General features: G+C 41.5%; 1 protein-coding gene across 12 annotated transcripts in view; it reads right to left on the reverse strand.

Annotated features, from left to right (window-relative positions):
* FRMD4B (FERM domain containing 4B) overlaps nucleotides 1-20727 on the reverse strand; it is a 324897-nt gene that overhangs the window by 145485 nt on the left and 158685 nt on the right. For 2 of the 12 annotated variants that reach the window (XM_045493507.1, XM_045493506.1), the window contains exon 2: nucleotides 19282-19417. The exons of 9 other annotated variants lie outside the window; for them this stretch is intronic. Coding sequence is in view for 1 of the 3 variants with exons in the window: in XM_045493505.1 (XP_045349461.1) it covers nucleotides 1604-1627 (24 nt within the window). In the remaining 2 variants the exon portion in view is untranslated. Of the gene's footprint in view, nucleotides 1-1603; nucleotides 1867-19281; nucleotides 19418-20727 lie in introns of those variants that run through there. One more of the 12 variants, XM_045493505.1, reaches the window with a different exon arrangement.

Raw genomic sequence — 20727 nt, forward strand, 5'->3', positions numbered from 1 at the left:
GGAGCCTGTAGGCTCCAAATGGAGGGCTGAATAAATGATACACTGGAATACACAGAATATGCTTTGGACTGGGATTTGGAATGTCTGGGAATATTTTAGAATCTTTTAGAATCTTTTAGAATATTTTAGATCTTCTGCTAAGAAGTATAGTTTCTGATTTCTGAAGGGGCTGCATTGCAAGAGAGTTTAGGGAGGTTCTATGCCCTGAATCTAAAGAATTGGATCATCTAATGTGAGACCCTGTGTCACCATAATGCCAGTCTGAAAAGCAGGTCAAAGGACTACATTGTGGATAAGACTATATTCCCTTCTAGACCTTCAGGTCATTAGATACCTTTAGATAGAGCTGATTTAGAGAGCACTGATTTGTTTCTCAGGCCACATGTGGTGTTATATTATGGCAAGGGGGTATTATCCCAGTCCCTATTGTGATGTATTTATTTCCTTGAGGTTTCTCTTCTGTACCCAATCCTACCCACTTCCGCCACAGACTTCCTTCTATACCCAAGGGTTTTGCAGTCTCCTGGATGAGACAATTTCCTTTGTTTTCTAAAGTCAACCCAGATTTCCCTCCCCTCCTCCATATCCAACAACTACCTATCAGTGCAAAAAAAAAAAAAAAAAAAAAAAGGACACTCAGAGTTAAACTCGATGAGTTTACCAACACCACCTTACAAGGAAGGAAAGAAAAAAGAAACAGCTTCCCTGAAATTAGGATGTAGAACTTCCTCTGACAAATCATGCAAGTTTTATGAATTAATTGATAGCCATCCCCCAAAATGATATTCCCAAGGTCACTGCCTTGAGCTGCTCAAATCTGATCACATAGAGTCTTCACCATAACTAGACTCAGGGACAAAATTCACTTTTCCTGCTTCTTTTTTCCAGGCAAGACAGGGACAGACATTAATAGGTCCTTTTAGAAAGGCTACTAATGAGTTCTAGGTCCCCACAGAATCTTTGCTGCCAAGCGCTCACAAAGATAGAGAAGGCTCCAAACACATTGTGCCGAGGGCATGATTAACAACTGGAAATCCAAAAGCATTTTCGTGCTGCTTACTGACATAGTTCCTGCCGTCTCCCTGTCCTTTCCATATTCATAAAGGAGCTCAAGCCTTCAAAATTAACAACCACAAAAAAAGAAAGTAAGTAAGACAGAAAAGAAAAAGGGTTGGGGGGTGGGGAGCGGTAAGATAGAAGAACACACTTCAACAACAATTGCCAAAGTTCCAAAGTAAAAACAAGAAATCCCAACTAAAAACAAAGTAAAGTTCCCTTTTAGGACCTTTGAGGGAGCAGAGATAGCATTTAAAACAATGACAGGAAAACCCTCCAAAAGATGGGTGTTTGGACCATCTTCACTTTGGTATCAAACTGGAGCATTTCCAATTTTCTTTGGAAGGAGTAATTTTTTTGCAAAGAGTGGAGATAAACTTTTCTTGGAGTTTCCTTTTCTGAAAGTTAGATTCTGGAACATTAGTACGTAGATTACTCCACCGCTGTATAATATTAAAATCTGCCCAAGATTTTCCTAAGAAATGCCAGTAAGAGCTCACAAAGCACAATTACACTGTCAGAATATTGTAAGAGAAATTGTTCTTACCTCCGAACCATGATCTCGGCTCATTTAAAGGGACTGGAGAGAATGTGCAGGACAAAGGACACATGTATTAAGCACTTGTGGTGTGTGTGTGTGTGTGTGTGTGTGTGTGTGTGTGTGTGTGTGTGTTTTCTCCAAATACAAGCTGGTGGAAGTAGGGACCTAAAAACCCTGACGCCTTCCGCTGCCATATAATCGCAAGGAAATGACCTTACCGTTTGTTGCTTTGATTAGAAACAAAAGCCTTTCAACATGAGTCAGGAGAGCAACAGGGAGGAAAAAAACCCCAAAACTTCTATTTCTTTTGGCTACCTAAAGTTTCTCTTCATTACATCTTTAAAATACACGAAGGAACGTTGTTTACTGTTCTCTAAACATCACTGATGATGCATGATCGGGGATGGATAATCATTCATAGGTGGGCTATGCTATCTAAGAATCCAAACTTCACTTTTGGCTCTTCAGTCGGTACACATTCTGCACAAGGCAGGTGACTTAATGCTATAAACAGAAATAATATGGAACTCAAACTGTGTACTCATAGCCATTTTATGTCACCAGCGTTTCACTTGGAAAGAGACCCAGAATTCCACGAGACAATCTTAATACCAGTCAATGGCAGGGATGCCAGCCACAAACAAAAAATCTGGGCAGGATGACTGGGGTCTCACAGAAAGATCTATTTCATTATTTGCTTTCAACAAAGGCATTTGTTCAATACTATTGAACTAACTCAATGGCCAGGGAAAAAATCACAGTACATTACAGTCCAAAGTGGGGTGGAAAGAAAAATATACAGAATCCAGGAAAAATAATAAATATATATATTATTTTTAGAACAGTTAAGTAATAGCTTCTGACATGGTACCATGCTTCTCCCATCCCCCCAAAAAAGAACCTTCTGAAATTTTGTGCAAGTGTGTGGTATGGTTAATGACATGAATTCTAGACTCAAACCTGGGTTTTGGTAGCTGTTTGTCCTTGGAAAAGCTACCTGACTTCTCTGAGAATCCATTTCCTCTTTAGTAAAATGGAAATAAAAATCCCTGTCTTATTAGAGGTGTTGGAGGAATTAAATGACATGATGCATGCAGAACACAAAGAATTTGCCTGACAGATAGGCGTATACCACATGTATTTAATGAGGAAATATTCCGCCCTTCCCTCTACCAAAAGATATCTTACCCCTGAGCAGTAAGTGATTTTACCTTGAAGTACTTTCAAAGACTCTGCTTACTTTGAACCACAATATACAGTCTGAGAAGGCACAATAGCCTGAAACAATCTCAATCAGTGCCAAATTTGGATGCTTATATGGGTCACTTGATGAAATCAGTGGAAAAGATGGCAAACAATTCAATACAGACTTAGTAATTATTTGTGGGCATGGGATCTCACAATTGGAGGGCCTGGATGTTAGAATAAATGAGTTACTAGAAAGAAAGAAAGAAAGAAAGAAAGAAAGAAAGAAAGAAAGAAAGAAAGAAAGAAAGAAAGAAAAAGAGAAGGAAGGAAGGAAGAAAGAAAGAAGGAAGGAAGGAAGGAAGGAAGGAAGAAAAAGAAAGAAAGAAAAATGGAATAAATGAATCACTTATACCTCACTTTAAAAGGCCATGCTATGGGTGGTTAGTCTGGAAGACCATGGATGGGGGAAGGAAAAAAATGTCATGCAATAGTTTTCCCAATGAAATACCATATATGGAGATTTAAAAAAAAATGCTGTAGCTCAAATGCCTTCAGCAGGAGTGACTCCAAGGAGAGCTACAAGGATGAGTCCAGGAGGGGCTTCTGTGTCAGGACCAACACATAGGTGCAGGTGAGGAGGCTGAATAAAACCACTTCAAAAAGAGGGACAGCACCAGACAACTATCACTGAAATCATCAATTTATAGAACAAATGATCTAAAACATTAGAAGCAGATATTCCACTATGTAATCTGCATTCCTAAATTTGCATATATTCAAGTTGGCCTCAAACATGTGTTTTTAATCTTCTTACTGGGCAAATGGAGAATTACTTCATGTTTTGGGGAACCTTCTATTTGCGTATATATAGCAGTAGAAACGCCATAACCGTCAACTTTTCTCCCTGGGTTGGAGAGCCTTCTGAGATTACTATTGAGACATTTCTGACTGTACGCGAAGAGATTTTTCATGCTGAAAGAAAATCAGAGTTTGGACAACCAGTTTCAGAGCTGGGGCAACAGGATGGGCTAAAACCGGGAGGCCGGGCCAACTTGGAGGGTCAGGTGAAAGCCCATATCCCAAATACAGGGCTGGGGCAAGGTCAGGTTATGGCCGTGAGAGCACGAGGGAGGATTAAAACGAGGAGACTGTCTGAGTGTCTGTTGGTTTTGCCTCTTCAGAGTCTGATTCACCTTTTTCTAATAACAGGTCCCTGCTCTTCTATGAGGGCATCATCTAAATGATTAGGGTGAGATTAACCTCATGCCCCTCTATCATGGGATCAACATGTGATTCGGGAATAGTGAAAAAAAAAAAAACCCAAAAACAACCAACTCTATCCCATACTCCTCACTTAGAGGGATCAGAGAAGTGTGTTTTTGTTCTGGATTAATGCTTTGCATTAATCACAAAATGATCACTCTCATTACAGAGCACTTCATATACCGGAGAAATGCCAGACACACCATAAGATCCCAACACCCACAGTGTACTGGTTTTCTAAAAATCTGATGGTCGAGTCTAGCTCTGAACCATTTGCCATATACTAAGAGGACAACCTTGAAGGCCAGCTCCCCTCCTCCTGAATTTAGTGAGGTTTGCACTAAAGAAAGGTGTATTTCCTTTATAACTCCTCATCCTTCTCTCCTTCCACACCCAGGACCAGCTGAGTTCATTTCAAATATTCACTGAGCACCACATACGTTCAGGGCCCTGTGAGGGAAGTCAGGATGAAAACGCTCCAGTCAAGACCCTCAAGGGATTTACAGCCTATGTTGGTGTTTTGCAAGGAGAACAGAGTGGACATCTTCTTTTTCACCTCACAGCCAACCCTGCAGCTGAGAAATTATGCACCCCTTTCACACACAGGCTGGTTTCTGTTCATAATCTTTTATCAGTTTGTATGTCAGAGCTCTTTGGAGGCTGGTTTTTCTTAGATTTGCATTCACTCCAATAACTAGTTTTTGGGTGTCTATTAGGCGCTCGGCCTAATGAGTGTGTGACCTGTGTAGTCCCTCCAGGATCCCATGCTCAGAAATGGCCCATACTTGATTTAAAGTTCTGCTGTCTTGTAATTCTTTATTTATTTTAGAAAAAGAGAGAGAGAGAGAGAGAGAGAGAATCCCAAGCAGGTTCCACACTCAGCTCAGAAGCCGAACTTGGTCCTCGATCCTACGACCCTGGGATCATGACCCGAGCTGAAATCAAGAGTTGGACACTCAACGGACTGAGCCACCCAGGTGTCCCAAATAGAACTTCTGTTTTAAAAGGAAGAGCACCGGGGTGCCGGGGTGTCTCAGTTGGTTAAACATCTGGCTTCAGCTCAGGTCATGATCTCACGGTTCTTGGGTTCAAGCCCTGCATTGGGCTCTGTGCTGACAGTGTGGAGCCTGCTTGGGATTCTCTCTCTCTCTCCCTCTCTCTGCCCCTCCCTGACTCGTGCTTTCTCTCACTCTCAAAATAAATAAATAAACTTAAAAGGAAGAGCACCAAATACAGAAAACTACTTCATAATTTATTAGAAACTGGGACAGCATCACTGACCGATAAGGAATATTTGAAGTTTATTTACGGTCTCCTTCAGGATCACATGTTTTAGCAGTTGGAGGGGGGACACCATGTCCAGGAAAAACAACCCTGATGGAAAAGTCCATTACTCATGTTCCCCTCCAGGAAGAAAAAGAGGGAAGTTTCTTGTTCTAGGCAGATTCTCTCACTTTCTTAACCATAAATGGAAAAACAGAGGTGAAAAAGACAGAGGAAGAAAGGTAAGCAATGTGAGGGTTTCCTTTCTGTTTGCTTCACAGGACCGGCTCAGGGACTTCTGATTTGGTGCCATCATAAGGTTCATGCAGTTTTTCAGGCGATGGACATAAATACTACAAAATCTGATCTCATTCCCGTGTTTGGAAAAAGGAAGCAAAAAAGGCCTTGGAGTTCAGAAATCATCAAAAATGTTCCGGGGCACCTGGGTGGCGCAGTCGGTTAAGCGTCCGACTTCAGCCAGGTCACGATCTCGCGGTCCGTGAGTTCGAGCCCCGCGTCAGGCTCTGGGCTGATGGCTCAGAGCCTGGAGCCTGTTTCTGATTCTGTGTCTCCCTCTCTCTCTGCCCCTCCCCCGTTCATGCTCTGTCTCTCTCTGTCCCAAAAATAAATAAACGTTGAAAAAAAAAAATTAAAAAAAAAATTTTCCAACATCCATTGAAAAGTGCATGTATTCACTTTTGTCTAATTTTCTGATTTTAAATGCTACACGCAATAAAATAATAGTCAAGAGCCCATATTTACTGAGTGCGAACTGGTACTAGGTCCAAGGCCCCATGCTTTACAGATTATCTTCTTTTATTCGAACAACAACCCTCTGAAATGGGGAGTAGTTCATCTCTATCTTACAAATGAGAAATTGAGCCTTAGCGAATCTGGCACTAAAAGTCCCCCCAGTTGGGTGTAGAACAGGATTCGAACCCAGGGCTGACATTCTTATACAGCCTTTCCGTTTGGCCACTGCAGGCAATGAGCAATGTGTCCAGGGTTAGTAGGCAGGCATGCTGCTAGGTTTCCTTCCTGTATTTCTGAAGACTCTGTTTTTGTTTTTTTTTTTCCCCTCTCCCTTTGCATTTCTTTAAAAACGAAACAAAACTTTTTATGATGGAAAATTCCAAGCCCTTACAAAAAGTGACAGCCTGTGCAATGAACCCTCATGTATCCTTCACCCAGTTTCAACACTTATGAACACATGGCTGATCTTGTTTCATTAATGCTCTCATCCACTTTCTGTCCTTCTGTCCTTTTACTCTGAAGCAAATCTAAGCATTCAAATAATTTCATCTGTAAATACTTCCATGTATAAGATAAGGACTCTTTTGTTTTTTGAGAGAGGGGAGCAAATGAGTAAGGGGCAGAGAGAGAGAGAGAGGGAGGGAGAGGGAGGGAAAGAAGTGGGGCTCAAGCTCACCTGATGTGGGACTCGAACTCACGAACTACGAGATCATGACCTGAGTCGAAGTCAGATGCTTAATGACAGAGCCACCCAGGTACCCAAAGATAAGGACTCTTTTTAAAAGCATAACCCCAATTATGTTAAAAAAAAGTAACAATATTAGTATCATCAGATTTCCAGTTGGTGCTCAAATTTCCAGTTGTCTTGCTAATGTGTTTTTTTCAAGTTTGTTTCCATGTTGACCCGGAAAAGGTCCATACTTTACAATTTGTCGATACTTCTCCTGAATCTCTATTAACCTATAGTTTTCCCTTCCACTCATCTTGCTCTCTTTCTCTCTTCTATCTCATTGTAATTTATTTATTGAAGAAACTGAGCTGTTTATCCTGTACATTTCACCAGCTGAGTTTTGCTGATTATATCTGTATGGTGTCATTTAACATGGTCCTCTGTCCACTGTATTTCCCATAAGTTGGTTGAATCTGAAGACTCAATCAGATTCCAGATGCATCATCTTTGGCAAGATTGTCTCCAAAGATGATGCATCTGGAATCTGATTGAGTCTTCAGATTACCAAGTGTTAGGTTACCAAGTGTGTTCCTCCATTAGGAGGGCCTTCTCTTTTTTGATGTTAGCTCAATAGCTACATCATTTAATGAATTAAGGATTGCAATATGGTGACTTTCTATTTGTCACCCTTTACTTATTAGCAAGAATATTTCAGTAATGAGAAATTTCCCCTCAGGGCACCTGGGTGGCTCAGTCGGTTAAGCATCAGGTTCTGGATCTCAGCACAGATTATGATCTCATGGTTTGTGAGATCGAGTCCTGCCTTGGACTCTGCACTGACAGCATGGAACCTGCTGGGGATTTTCTCTCTCCCTCTCTCTCTTTCCCTCTCCCTCCCCCATGCTTGTTTACTCTCACTCTCTTTCTCAAAATAAATAAACAAACTTAAAAAAAAAAAAGAAATTTCCCTTCATCTATTAACAGGTTACCTAGTGATAGGATTCATTATAGGAGACATAGGGCAAATGCTTGACTCTTTACCTTTATTTACCAGTTTTCAAGATAATGACTTGGCACTTCCAATGGTGGCCCAAATGATTTTTTAAGTATTTATAAACACTGGGGTGCTTGGGTGGCTCAGTCAGTTGAGCGTCCGACTTCGGCTCAGGTCATGATCTCACGGTTTGTGGGTTCAAGCCCCGCATTGGGCTCTGTGCTGACAGCTCAGAGCCTGGAGCCTGCTTCAAGTTCTGTGTCTCCCTCTCTCTCTCTGCCCCTCACCCACTCATGCTCTCTGACTCTCAAAAATGAATAAATATTAAAAAAATTTTTTTTATGTATTTATAAACACTGCATTTAAATACATTATATGTGTTTTAAACCATTAAAAGTATTGCCTTTACTGATGTTTGAACTGTTGCATCTTGGTCAATTCTTGGAGTCAGCTCCTGGGTCCTTTGGATGTGACCCTAGAAGTCTTTGATATCTTCCTGAGACTCTGCACTGGTGACCTTAAGCCTTGAGCAGCCTCATAAACATTTACCCTGGGTGCCATACCAACATTATCATATGTGCTCCATGACATGAAAAAAAGTTGGGAAGCACTAGCTTAGGGAGTAGCCAGAATATTCCCAAGTTGCATGGAGGGTGATATTGATTCCTGACCAAATCAGGCCTCTCAGGATGGAAGAAGGGGCAAAAACTGGCTCTTGGAAGCAGGCTCAGAAAATGAATGGAGAACAAGAGAACCCATAAGGGAACAAACACAGCCAGTATCATGTCATGCAACCATCGTGTCTGTGCTGCATGGCCACTGCTGCCTTTGTGGTTCTGACTTCCAAATGTTTGCTCCTCCAGCTCACCACTCCAAGAGCAGGAGTGCACAGGTGCCCGGACGCCAGGTTGAGGCCTTGGGCCTGTCCTCTAGTTGAACTGGAAGGCAGACAGAGTAAGATCTAGCTTCCTTAGCAGCCACGGTAGGAAACCTGCACGGGGACCTGCCCTTTTGCCATGTGCATGGTGGGCACCTCCAAAAGAGAGTGGGGAGCTGGCAGAATGCCAATGGGAAGTGCTGCACAGCTAAAACATGAGGCAAGCCCTCGTTGAAGGGTTTCCTGTGGCGATTCCAATTTACCTGAGTTAGGTTGGTCCTGGTGTAAGGCTATACACAAATGGGTCTGCAGGTGAACCCATCATCACCCTCAAGGCGCTAGCTTCCGAACAGCCACGACATTAACGGGACCAGCAGTTTCCACCACCTAAGTCCTCAGTTCTGGTGGCTCCCAAAATGAGACAAAAGACAGTTTCATGGTCGCTTGTGGCTATGAAATCTCATCGAGACAATTCAACTCTGGAAAAATTATATTTAAGTTAATAAATATGGATTTAGAGGGCCAAATAAGCTCAAAGGCCTAGGGCATCTAAGATGAAAAAGAGAAAATAAATGGGGTGTCGTTTTGCTCTCCTGCCCCAAGCTTTGTCCCTTGTTACAAAATAAATAAATAAAGGCCTTCGTGATTCCTTTCCAGCTTCTCTAAATGGAGTACAGAACATTCATAGAAGAGAAAAAACAAAATTGCTGAAATCCACTAAATAGTAAATGGGGGAAACCACAGTATGAAATCAAACAGGATAGCAAACATAGAAAGAACTATTCCCCACTATTTCTAAATCTTAAGATGGCAGTGCATGACAGAGAGGGTAAATGAAAATGTATCTTTAGGATACTTGGATTTTAACCCAGCAATGCTCTACATAAACTTATTTTAACTATACAAGAGAATACCATACTACTTTGAGATGACATTTTCTAAGAGACTAAAATTTGCTCTCAAGTCTGGCTCTGAAAACATGCAAACCAATTTATACTGTGATAAAATGCAGAATGTGATTCTCCTGATGTTCTCAGGCAAGAACAACTCCAGTGTTCCAAGCATTATGGCCCATAAGAAAGTTTGAAAATGGGACAGCTCCACTAATAAATGAAATAAAATGAAACAAAGGTCTACAATATAAATTTTTTGGCTAGGAGAGTGGTATAAATCAAAAGTTGTTGGCTAGGGTATGGAAAAGAAGGATTCTTGTTCATTCTACAGCAGCATAAATTGGTGCAATCTTTTTGGAAATCCAAATTATTTCCAAACAAGGTATTTATCTTGCTGAAATTCTCCCACAAATGTTTTGCATACAAAGATGTTCACTTTAGCACTTAGTAAAAACTGGAAGCAACCTAAATTCCTGGTAATGGGGGATTGGTGAAATTAATTATGGTATATTCATGTCATAGAATATGATATGGAATAGATATTCCATATCACAGTTATGAAAAATAATGAGAGATCAGAACTTAACTATGTCAGTAAATAAATACATTTCAAAATAAGATGAATAGGATGATCTCACCTTCGTAAAAATTAATGTAAATATGTATGCCACTCTAGGTTTAGAAAATATCTGGTGAATATATACCACTGATAAAGTAGCTTCACTCTAGGCCATGCATTTATTTCATTTTTTAAAGTTTATTTATTTATTTTGAGAGAGAGAGAGAGCGGGGAAGGGACAGAGAGAAAGAGAGAGAGAGAATCCCAAACAGACTCCACACTGTCAGTGAAGAGTCTGATGCGGGACTCGAACTCACAAACCACGAGATCATGACCTAAGCTGAAATCAAGACCCACTGAACCACCCAGGTGCCCTTAGGCCATGCGTTTCTATAACAGTTGTATTAATGGATTTATGTTATGTTATGTTATTTATTTTTTTTTAAGTTTATTTACTTATTTTGAGAGAGGCAGAGAGAGAAAGAGAGAGAGAGCAGGGGAGGGGCACAGAGAGAGGGAAAGAGAGAGAATCCCAGGCAGGCTTCATGCTGTCATTGTGAAGCCCAACATGGGACTTGATCTCACGAAGCATAAGATCATGACCTGAGCAAAGATCAAGAGTCAGACACTTAACCAACTGAGCCGCCCTGGTGTTCCTGGACTTATATTATTTTAATGATAAAAAAAAAATCTGCGGTACTCAGATGAGGAGAAATATTACTTTTTACTCAATAGTAATCCTACCGGTAATGATTAGTAATCATTATTAAATGGACACACAAGACAAATACTTGGGGAGACATACTACACACTGGATGCAATGACACAGGATTACATGGGACAGATCCCTGTTCCCCAGAATTCAACTGTTTGGAATAGGATGCTTTACAGATTATAAAAAAATTACATATATCCTTGCTATAAAAAATTTAAATTCATAATTATGAATGTAGGGGTGCCTGGGTGGCTCAGTCGGTTGAGTGTCCGACTTCGGCTCGGGTCATGATCTCGCAGTCCGTGAGTTCGAGCCCCGCGTCGGGCTCTGGGCTGACAGCTCAGAGTCTGGAGCCTGCTTCTGATTCTGTGTCTCCCTCTCTCTCTCTGCCTCTCCCGCGCTCATGCTCTGTCTCTCTCACTCTCAAAAATGAATAAATGTTTTTAAAAAATTTAAAAAAAAAAAGAATTAGGAACGTAACACAAGTAGAAAGCTCTCCCTTCATCCACTTACAGTTCCCCGGGGTAAAAATTTTAATGGTCTTTATTATATATTTCCATTATATAATTCCCATTATATAATGGTCTTTAATATATTTCCAACCCTATTCTCCCATGTAAAGGAATACATACACACATTTCTTGCATAATATCTGTATCTGTTTCACTCTTCACACGCATGCACACACACACACACACACACATTCATCTTGTATACTGTTCTGTCTTTAGCCTTTGTTTTCACTCGAAATTATATCACTGGCAATTTGGGTAGGCTGTGATATATAGTTCTACATTCTTCCTGCTGATCTCATGGAGTCCATGGTACAGAAGTGTTATCATTTTATCATTTGTTCTCTTATTCACATCTCCAAGGGGTTGCTATTTCAAATAATGGTGCAAACGAAAATCTTGCACAGATAACATTATGTGAGAATATCCTTAAGATGACTTCCTAAAGTGGAAATGTTTGGTCAAAGAGGGCACATACTTCATATTTTGATTGGCTATAACTCAGCTTTCCTCTGAAAAGGTTGCAGCAATTTACCAGGTCAATTATGATTTAATTCTCCTGCTTCAAAATGTCCATCGCCTCTCTAATCCTTATTTTAGGTAAGTTCATTTAGATGAGAGAGGAAAACAGCATCTTATTTCTAGGATACTTTTCCTTGACTTTTCTGCCTATATTAGTAGTCAGGGCCTTTTTCGTAAGCTATAATTTGCTGAATTCTTGTCCCATTCCCAGTCGTGAACTGAGCAGTCCAATGGCATTCTTTCACTTAAACCTGACGACAATACTTTGAGATATTCTGTCCCCATTTTATAGATGATGCAGCTGAGGCTCAAAGGGGTTAGGCATCCTGTCCTAGGCAGTACAGCCAGTCAGGGATAAGGCACTGGATTAAGGCTCACATCCATATGATGCCAAATCCTCAGCTCCCAAAGGATATGTGCATACCACTCAAAGGAAGTAGATAACACTTTTCATCTCATTACAAGGTCCATTAAAACAGAACAGATGTCATTAAATATCTGTAAATAATGAATGGAGCTGCTTCGGTGTAGAGACATCGAACTGTTGTTGCCCCTTTCATCTGTGTTTTTTCTTCACACGTTCCTCAGGCCTGGAACCTCCTACCTGGTCTTGCAGAGGGTGGGTGGTTGCTGGGGAAGGAGAGGGGGCAAGTGTCGCCTTGTGAGCAACTCGTTCGTTCTACTGCGCCCTACTTAAATGCTCGGTACCCCCCATGCAGCAGCCACGGAATGGCCCCATTTCACAGGCAGGCGAGCTAAGCTGAGCTGGGAGGTGACATGGGAGCTTCAGCACAGAACCAGTTGTCTGGTTTCTTCTCTTTAAACTGTTGGAAACAGATGAGGTTGTTCATCGGTTTTCATTTCCTAAACTTCATCAAAATTGACAGCAACTTCCTAAAAAAGACCATCTGTTACGGAACCTAACCAGATTATTGGCACTGACTAATTACTTCAGGGTCATAACATAACTTAAAAAGTGATGTTGAAGGGGGAGCCTGGTTAAGCGTCTGACTCTGAATTTGGCTCAGGTCATAATCTCGCAGTTCACGGGTTCACGCACCGACTCGGGTTGTCTCTCTCTCTCAAAATAAATAAATCAATCTAAAAAAAAAGTGATGTTGAAGATGGGGGAAAGAAAGCAGAAGTTATGTTTGGTGAAAATGTTGGTTCATGGTTCTACTTTCTGGAAAAACTTCAGATACAGTCACGTATTTATACATTTATTTGTATATTGGTACTCACACACATGCATATACATATACATTATAAATTATTCATATGCTTAAACATGACCTAGTTAGCTCAGAGAAAATATACAAAAAAAAAAAAAAAAAGTCAGGAGGAAAGAGAAAAGGATAGAAAGACCATAATTAAATTTGATTTACTTAAAACACGCACAATATACAGCACAAAGGTGTGGCAAAGTTTTGCTGTATTTGTTACCTAATGTAGCGTAGGAGTCTGAAAAAAAATTAAATTGATCCGACTTGGTCGTGAATAAAGGCCACTGTTCAGACTCTGGCACTAACATCTCAGAAAAAAATTGTTTTTTTGAAACTGGGAGTTGGCTTCTGAAGTTTATTAAAGGAAAAACACATTTGCTAAAATATATCATTTCCAAAAGGTATTTGAGAACCAAGGCTTATGAGCTTGGCTGGACCAATACTTGGCATCAAGACCTTGAAATATTAACATATAAAAAGTTAAGGAAGAAAGAAGCCCATCAATTTAAATATGAGTTGAGAGTTAAGACTCTTTATACCCTGACCAGATTGTTTCAAACTTTAACATTAATTTCATTTAAAAACTGGTATTAGAGTATTTATTAAAGGTAGATGCACTTTTCCTTCAGGAATTATTTGGGAAATTCCTAGTATTACTTTTTTTGCTGGGGCTTATGATTCTGTCATTATTTGAGGTTGATAATTAGACACAATAAGCAGCTCTTGTAACTCAAAGGGTCAAATTCTCTTTATATTGTCTGTGCTTGCAGAATTTTAAAAAGCCTGGACACGGCCAAAGACCTAGGGAAAAGCAAGCTTTTAATTAAACACTAATGAAGACCAGAAAAAAAAAATGTTGTTGTTTTTTTCTTTTCTCCCAAGAATCCAGGCAAATCCAGAGGGTCCTTCCTTCTATCCGTAACTCCAATGGATGGGCATGACACGAGACAGGGTCAGAATGATGAGCCGTCCACAGCAAGCCAAAAAAAAAAAAAAAAGAAAGCACAACGTCTGAAGTGTCTGTCAGCATTGGTCAGGCAACACAGGGCACCTTCCAGAACCTAACCACAGGGCTGGGCACAGGAAACAGCGATCACTTGACAGTCAGAGCTGACAAGAGCTGCAGAAACTGCCAACTTCCCCACCCTGAGCTGGGCACAGACCGGGACTTGCAAGCTGGCCGTCCACACAAGCTAGGGTCCTTGGGCGAGCCCGTTTTCACAGGCCCTGGAGGGAATAGCCTAGTCTCCGATCTCAAACACTGCTTTTTGAATGAACTGGAACCACAAGCGCATCTGAGAACACGTCAGAGAACCCAAACAAATTTATTCTCAAGCTACAATACTTACGTTGGCTGGGGGCTATTTTCAATAAGGAAAAGCAATAAACATACACACACAAATACATTTCTACCTGCACGGCTTTTTCCTTGCATGAAGTTTCCTCAACTTTATAGACCGCAAACATTCCCTTTGGACAGAGTTCCCCTAATGCTACTTTTTCCCTCCTCCGAATTCTTGGTATCTCCCTACACCACAGGTTGCCGTCACTCCTACCCAGGTCCCCAGCAGGTCTCGCTGGACATTAGAAACAGCCTCGTAATTGTCTTACCCGTCCCTAGACACTCCCCGCAGAGTGGCTAGAGTGAGCTTCTTAAAGTGTGAAGCAGATTCCTTTGTTCATTTAGTCAACGAGTATCTCCGAAGGGTAGATTAGGTTCCAGGCATTGGGGACACTACAGCCAACACAGCCAAGTCCCTGCCCGTCTTCAGCTAATGTTCTGGTTGGGCAGACACCAGTGAGCGTCTAAATAAAGTTCTAACATTAGGTGGCAATAGGGTTAGGAAGAAAAATAAAGCAGGATAAGAGAAAGGTCAGGGGTGGCCTCTTAGTCTGGGGTGGAGAGGAGGAAAAGAGAAAACCCCAGGTTCCAGGCAGAGAAAACCCCAAGGGCAAAGGCTCTGAGGGTGGAACGCATTTGGTGGGCTTAAGCCACAGCAGGGAGGCCAGTGTTACTGGAGAAGAGTTAGGGGACAAGTGTGAGGAGTGAACACCAGAAGCTGAGTGTGTTTGCTGACAGCGGGGGTACAGGAACCTAGAGAAAGGGGCGCTGATCACGTGGAGCCTTGTGGGTATGGTGAGCCTAGGCTTTTCTGAGTTGGGATGTCACAGGAGGGATTCACATAAGAGAATGGTGTGATCTGAGTTGCTTCTGGAGCCTGGATTGAGACCATTCAGGACTGAGGCTCAACCAGGTCATTAATCCCTGCTATGCCGCTAGGGTTTGGCAGAGGAGAATGGAGACTACGGCAGTCCTAGGACTTCAGGCGGGCAAAGGTGGCCAAGGAAGAGGCTGAATGGTTTGCAAACTAAGCCCATCCCCTACGATGGCTGAGTGAATGGGATTTGTATTTAGACAGAACGGAGCTCCAATCTTTGCTTGTGGGCAAGTTACTTAGCAGCTCTAAACAGGTCCCGCGTTTGCCAGGTGGGTTCAGTAATACCTATTATATGTCGCTGTTAGGAGACTTAAATGAAATGGTAACTATAAAGGGCTTAGCACTATGTCTGACACTGAAAATGTTCACTAAATAGAAATAGCCATACCTAACACTTTTTTTAAAGTTTATTTATTTTGAGGAGGGGGGAGAGAGAGAGAGAGAGAGCACGCCACCCCACGAGTAGGGAGAGGCAGAAAGAGAATCCCAAGCAGGCTCTGCACTCTCAGCGCAGAGCCCAGCTGAGGGCTTGATCTCACAAACCTGAGCCGAGATCCAGAGTCAGATGCTTAACCGACTGAGCCACCCAGGCGCCCTACCATAGCTAACACTTTTGAAACGCTTACCATGAGCCAGGCACCCTAGTGAAATCTTTATTTATTTGTGTTGTCCCCTCAACAACCTCGGGTGGTAGGCCCTATTATCATCCTCATCTCAAACACAAGAAAATGAGGCACAGAGAGGTCCCATAATTTGCCCATGCCACACAGCTATTAAATGAAAAGTGTTTGGAGTTACATCCTGGTCAGACTTTGCACTCATAACTCCTAGTATGATAACATTAAGCTTAGGATCAGGTTTTTCAACCCATGTTATTTTTAACCTTCATACCATGTAAGTGTGAGTATTATTTTATCTTTGTATTGGTAAAGAAACAGGCTCAGAGCAATTAAGCAGCTTGGCTCAAGGTCACACAGCTGCTAAGTCAGGAAGCCTTGATTTTACCGGGTCCGGCTAACTACAGCTCATTCTATTTCCCTATTTTATCAAGGCCCTTTTCTCTCTCAGATAATAAGCATCTAATCACATTTTAATGAGACAAACTCATTTCTGTAAAAATATTTGCTGGCTACATTACCCAAGGGTAGCATGATGCTTGTAATTACTGGGTCTCCTTAGCAGTTGCAAATCTCAGGGTCATATCAAAGGAGAGCTTACACAGATGAGAAAGACAGCGGTCAGTGGGGTTCCATAGCATTGTGCGTAAGAGTCTAGGGTTCAGGGTCGAGAAGAGGAAAGTTTAATAGCTTTGTAATGCGGAGAGGAAGAGGGAGGATCCAAGGCTTCTGCAGACTTTAGGGGTTCCAATGGGTATTCACATAAATAAGAAACTGAAAACACTGAACCTATAAAGATAACTATTTACCAGGCACTCATGCACCCATCCAACCAACCATCTACCCCCACATATATCTAACAATATTTACTGACAATATCAATATGTTTAATTTCTACCGTGATCCCAGGAGAGAAACACTTTAAGTGAGATACTCTAATTGTCTATATTTTACATCCCAAAAAATCAGTCTCAGAACTCTCGTGGCTAAAAAAGGTGAGTTAGGAATTTGAATTCAGGCAGTTTGAGTGCACGGACTTCATTTTAAAGCACGAGGCTATGTTTCCACCCCATGTTTGTTTGAGTGAAAGACTAAGTTAATAAATTGATAAGACTCTATCTTTATGTGCTGTTTACCTCTTAATAAATAAAGTAGCAAGTCAGTGGCAAGAGGCTGAGCACTGGAATCAGACAGAACTCCATTCAAATTCCAGCACCATGACTTATTAGTTAATAAGTATATAAAACCAATAAAGTGGGGTTCATGATATCATCTTGTAGAGTTGTTACAAGGACAAAGATAAGACACAACATCTCATAAAGCTAAAAATCTTCTGTACATACACTGGAGAAGTTCTTGATCATAAGCCCAAGGAAACAAATACAGAACTTTTCACTATTGTCTTTTGAGACAGTGAAAAATTGTATGCAACCTAAGTATCCATCAACAAAAGATTGGTTATATTCATGCGATGGAATATAGGGATTAAAATGAATTTAGAGATAAATCCCAAAAGCTTGTTGAGAGAATAATAAGGCAGTAGAATGATATATCCTTCTATAAATTTGACAAACATAGAAGGGTTATCTATTTATAGATACAAACATAGGTGTCAAAATTACCAAAACATGCCCAGGAATGAGACACATGAACTTCACGGTAGGATTTTAGGGAGAGAGGAAAAGTATGAGGGTGGTTTCAACTGATTCTATATAGTTTGGTTACACTTTTAAAAAGTATCTGAAGCAAACATGGCAAAATATTAAGATGTCTTAAAACCGAGTGGTGGGTGCATGGCTTTTTTACTCATACTATCTTTTATATGTTTGTATATTGAAAAAAAAAAACCCCTCAGGGGTTTTGGTCTTGTTTTGTCTTGTTTTAAGATAACGCAATTAAAGTGCCAAGCAGAAGCCTCAGCACACAGCGGCTGCTACATAATTAGTAGCTATTAGTCAAGGCAGGGACACTACATAAAAGCACTAGTTAGGGAAAAATAGTTATTTAATCAACAAGGTTTGCCCAAACACAAAATTCAAGAGACTAAAAAAGATTAGGACATTAGGGGCAAAATGGTACTATTTATCGCATTCATCAGCCTCTTTCAAGTCAAGTTTATTTTCAAGGATGCCAGAATCTGTATCTGTTACATATGAACACCTAGAGGCACACATATGTGTAATTACATAGAGATGGCAATTTTAATTTTTTTCACGAGGGTCTAATTTTCTGCCTCCTTTCTGTGCTTGCTGTAAAGTTTAGAACTACAGGTCTGATTTCCTATTTGAATCCTTCACACTTTTCCATAGCCTCCAAATCAGACATCACAAAGCCAATGTTCAAAATAAACAGAAGAGGGGGATAAATAAGAAGTTACTCTGTGCTGCAACTCCACCGAGAAAGGACGGTAGGAGGAAAAACAAACACCAACACCGAGAAAGGACGGTAGGAGGAAAAGCAAACACCAATCTGAAAGGCAGGAGAGTCTTTAACTTGGTGTTTCTCAAGCTGGACGACAAAGGCTCCGAAATGCTTTTCAAAGATACTGAGACTGATTTTGTCGATTTTAAATAACACAGTCTTTCAGAAGTATACTTCTGTCAAGTGATGGGCTAGAACATTAAGACCGCTTTCCTTCTCAGTTTTGGGGTATCTTCACATCTCAGTTCCTTGCCCTAAAACCCTAGTCTTTGGTTACCAGAAAAGGTGGGAGATGAATTTGCTCAGCGATAAGGAGACTCGTATTTCATTTATCTGCCAAGTTTTCTCTCCTTTCTGTATGTGTTGCTGCTGTTAACTGACTCCATGGCTGCCCAATCCCTTCAACAGTGTAGGATCCAATCAGGAGGCTGCCCTGAGAGTGAGACTGTGTCCTGAAGCCAGACTCCATATCCTTTAAATCAACCCAATCCTTACTTTCCACTTCCTTCCTGTGGGTCCTTCCTCAGTTCAGGCTTTGATCCCGGCACCTGTTGGGCAGGCATTTGCAGAAGACCCCATGATGTGCTGCCCAGACTTATTCCCTCAGCTACCAGGAACATTCTAAGCTGACAGCTCTCAGCTCCCTCTGGGGATTGCCCTCCCTTATAGAGCTGCCTACCTCAAGGTCAAGGTCACTCCGCATTCTCAAGGGCAGTCTACTGCCAACAACGTGTTGATGTAGGTGGGAGGGAAGAACAGCCCTCTTGTTCCAAATGGGGACAACTCTCAGTTCCAGAGCTACCCATGAGGGCAGCTGAAGGCATTGCTGAGCCTGAATTACAGCCCCGTTTCTCCTCTGCTCCTCCTGCTTCTTTCTATTCCCTTCTACAGGTGTTGATCCCAGTGCGCTCTCTGGTAAACTTCCTGCTCGTTAATTTGTTTCAGGAACCAAATCTGCATCAGCATTCACGCTGTTCCAGGGTAGGACTGCTTACCTGGCCCCTGCAGTTGAGTGCGTGACTGATCAGCTCTGACCAAGGACCCGCAAGAAGTCACAGGAGCTACTTAGAGGCCAAGCATTTAGTTGCCAGTGCCAAGTCCCGAGGAGCTCTTCACTCTCCATCATGGTAACTGGCAACGTGAAAGAACATTCTGTGAGTCTAAGTGACAGTGATGAGCAGAGCTTATGGACAACCTGTGATTGGACGGTAGTGTGAACCACAAACAAACCTTTACTTCTTTCAGCCATTAGGATACTGGGGCCGTTTGTTGCCATGGCAAAACCTAGCCTATCCTGACCTATACACCTGTGTCACTGCAGCAGCCCCCTAGCTCCCCTTCCTTTCCCGCCTCCACTATGTCACCCTCTCCCAAATCTGTCAGCCTCACTGCTGCCAGTGATACTGCTAAATCAACCTCTCCCCTGCCCCCGAAGTTCTGCAGAAAAATATCAAAATCCTAAAGTAAAAGATCATTTAAATTCAGATGTTACTCTCAATCAAAATCTCTGCCTCTGATTCCGACTCGCTCTTTTTCTCTCCCCTGCTCCTGCCCTCTCTCCCCATCGGCCTTAAAAAACTGTTTATAATTCCACCAAAGCCATGTTTTCCTATGCCTGAAATGCCCTTCTGCGTTTCTTCATCTATCCAACTCCTACTTTCCCCTCAAACCTCAGCTTGAGAATTGCCTCCTCCAGGAAGCCTCCTTGGCTCTCTTCCTCTCCCTTTTTGCTTTTCTCCAGTCTGACTTAGATTCCCTCCACTAGTGTGCCTAGAGCACCTTGGCCAAGGGCCTCCCACAGAGTTTAATTTCCTTATCTGTCTCTCCTCCTTGACAATAGATTTCTTGACGTCAGGAAAAACGCCTATCTTGACCTTGACACCTTGGGACAGTAGCAGGGATGGGGTAAGCACTCTGATCATTATTTTAGGTACAAATAAATGAACAAACAAACGAGTCAATCTGTAACTCCAATCATGTTCTACAACAAAGGACCTCGTAAAGTTAAATTGAACATTCATCCTGAATATTTATTTATTAGTTTCCTGGTGACTAAGTTTTTGATGAGAAAATTCTTTCACATTCCTTCGAGTTCTATTTTTTCTATGACTGAAGTCTGGACCTTTTCCCCTCTAGCATTCTGTACCCAATACATTGCTTTTTTTTCTAGTGTGGGAACTGTTGAACTTTTTCTGTAAAGGAGCTGACAGTAAGTATTTTCAGCTTTGTGGCCAATATCATCTTTGTATGAACTACCTGACTGTAAGTAGTTAAGTCACAACTACTCAACTCTGCCACTGTAATGCAAAAGCAGCCATAGACACCAAGCAAATGGGTGAGCAGGGCTGTGTGCCAATAAAACTTTATTTACAAAAACAGAAGGCTGTGTGTGCAATAAAACTTTATTTGCAAAAATGAGAGACAGGACAGTTTTCTCGTGT

Source organism: Leopardus geoffroyi, chromosome A2, assembly GCF_018350155.1.
Source record: "Leopardus geoffroyi isolate Oge1 chromosome A2, O.geoffroyi_Oge1_pat1.0, whole genome shotgun sequence".
Lineage (NCBI taxonomy): Eukaryota > Metazoa > Chordata > Mammalia > Carnivora > Felidae > Leopardus > Leopardus geoffroyi.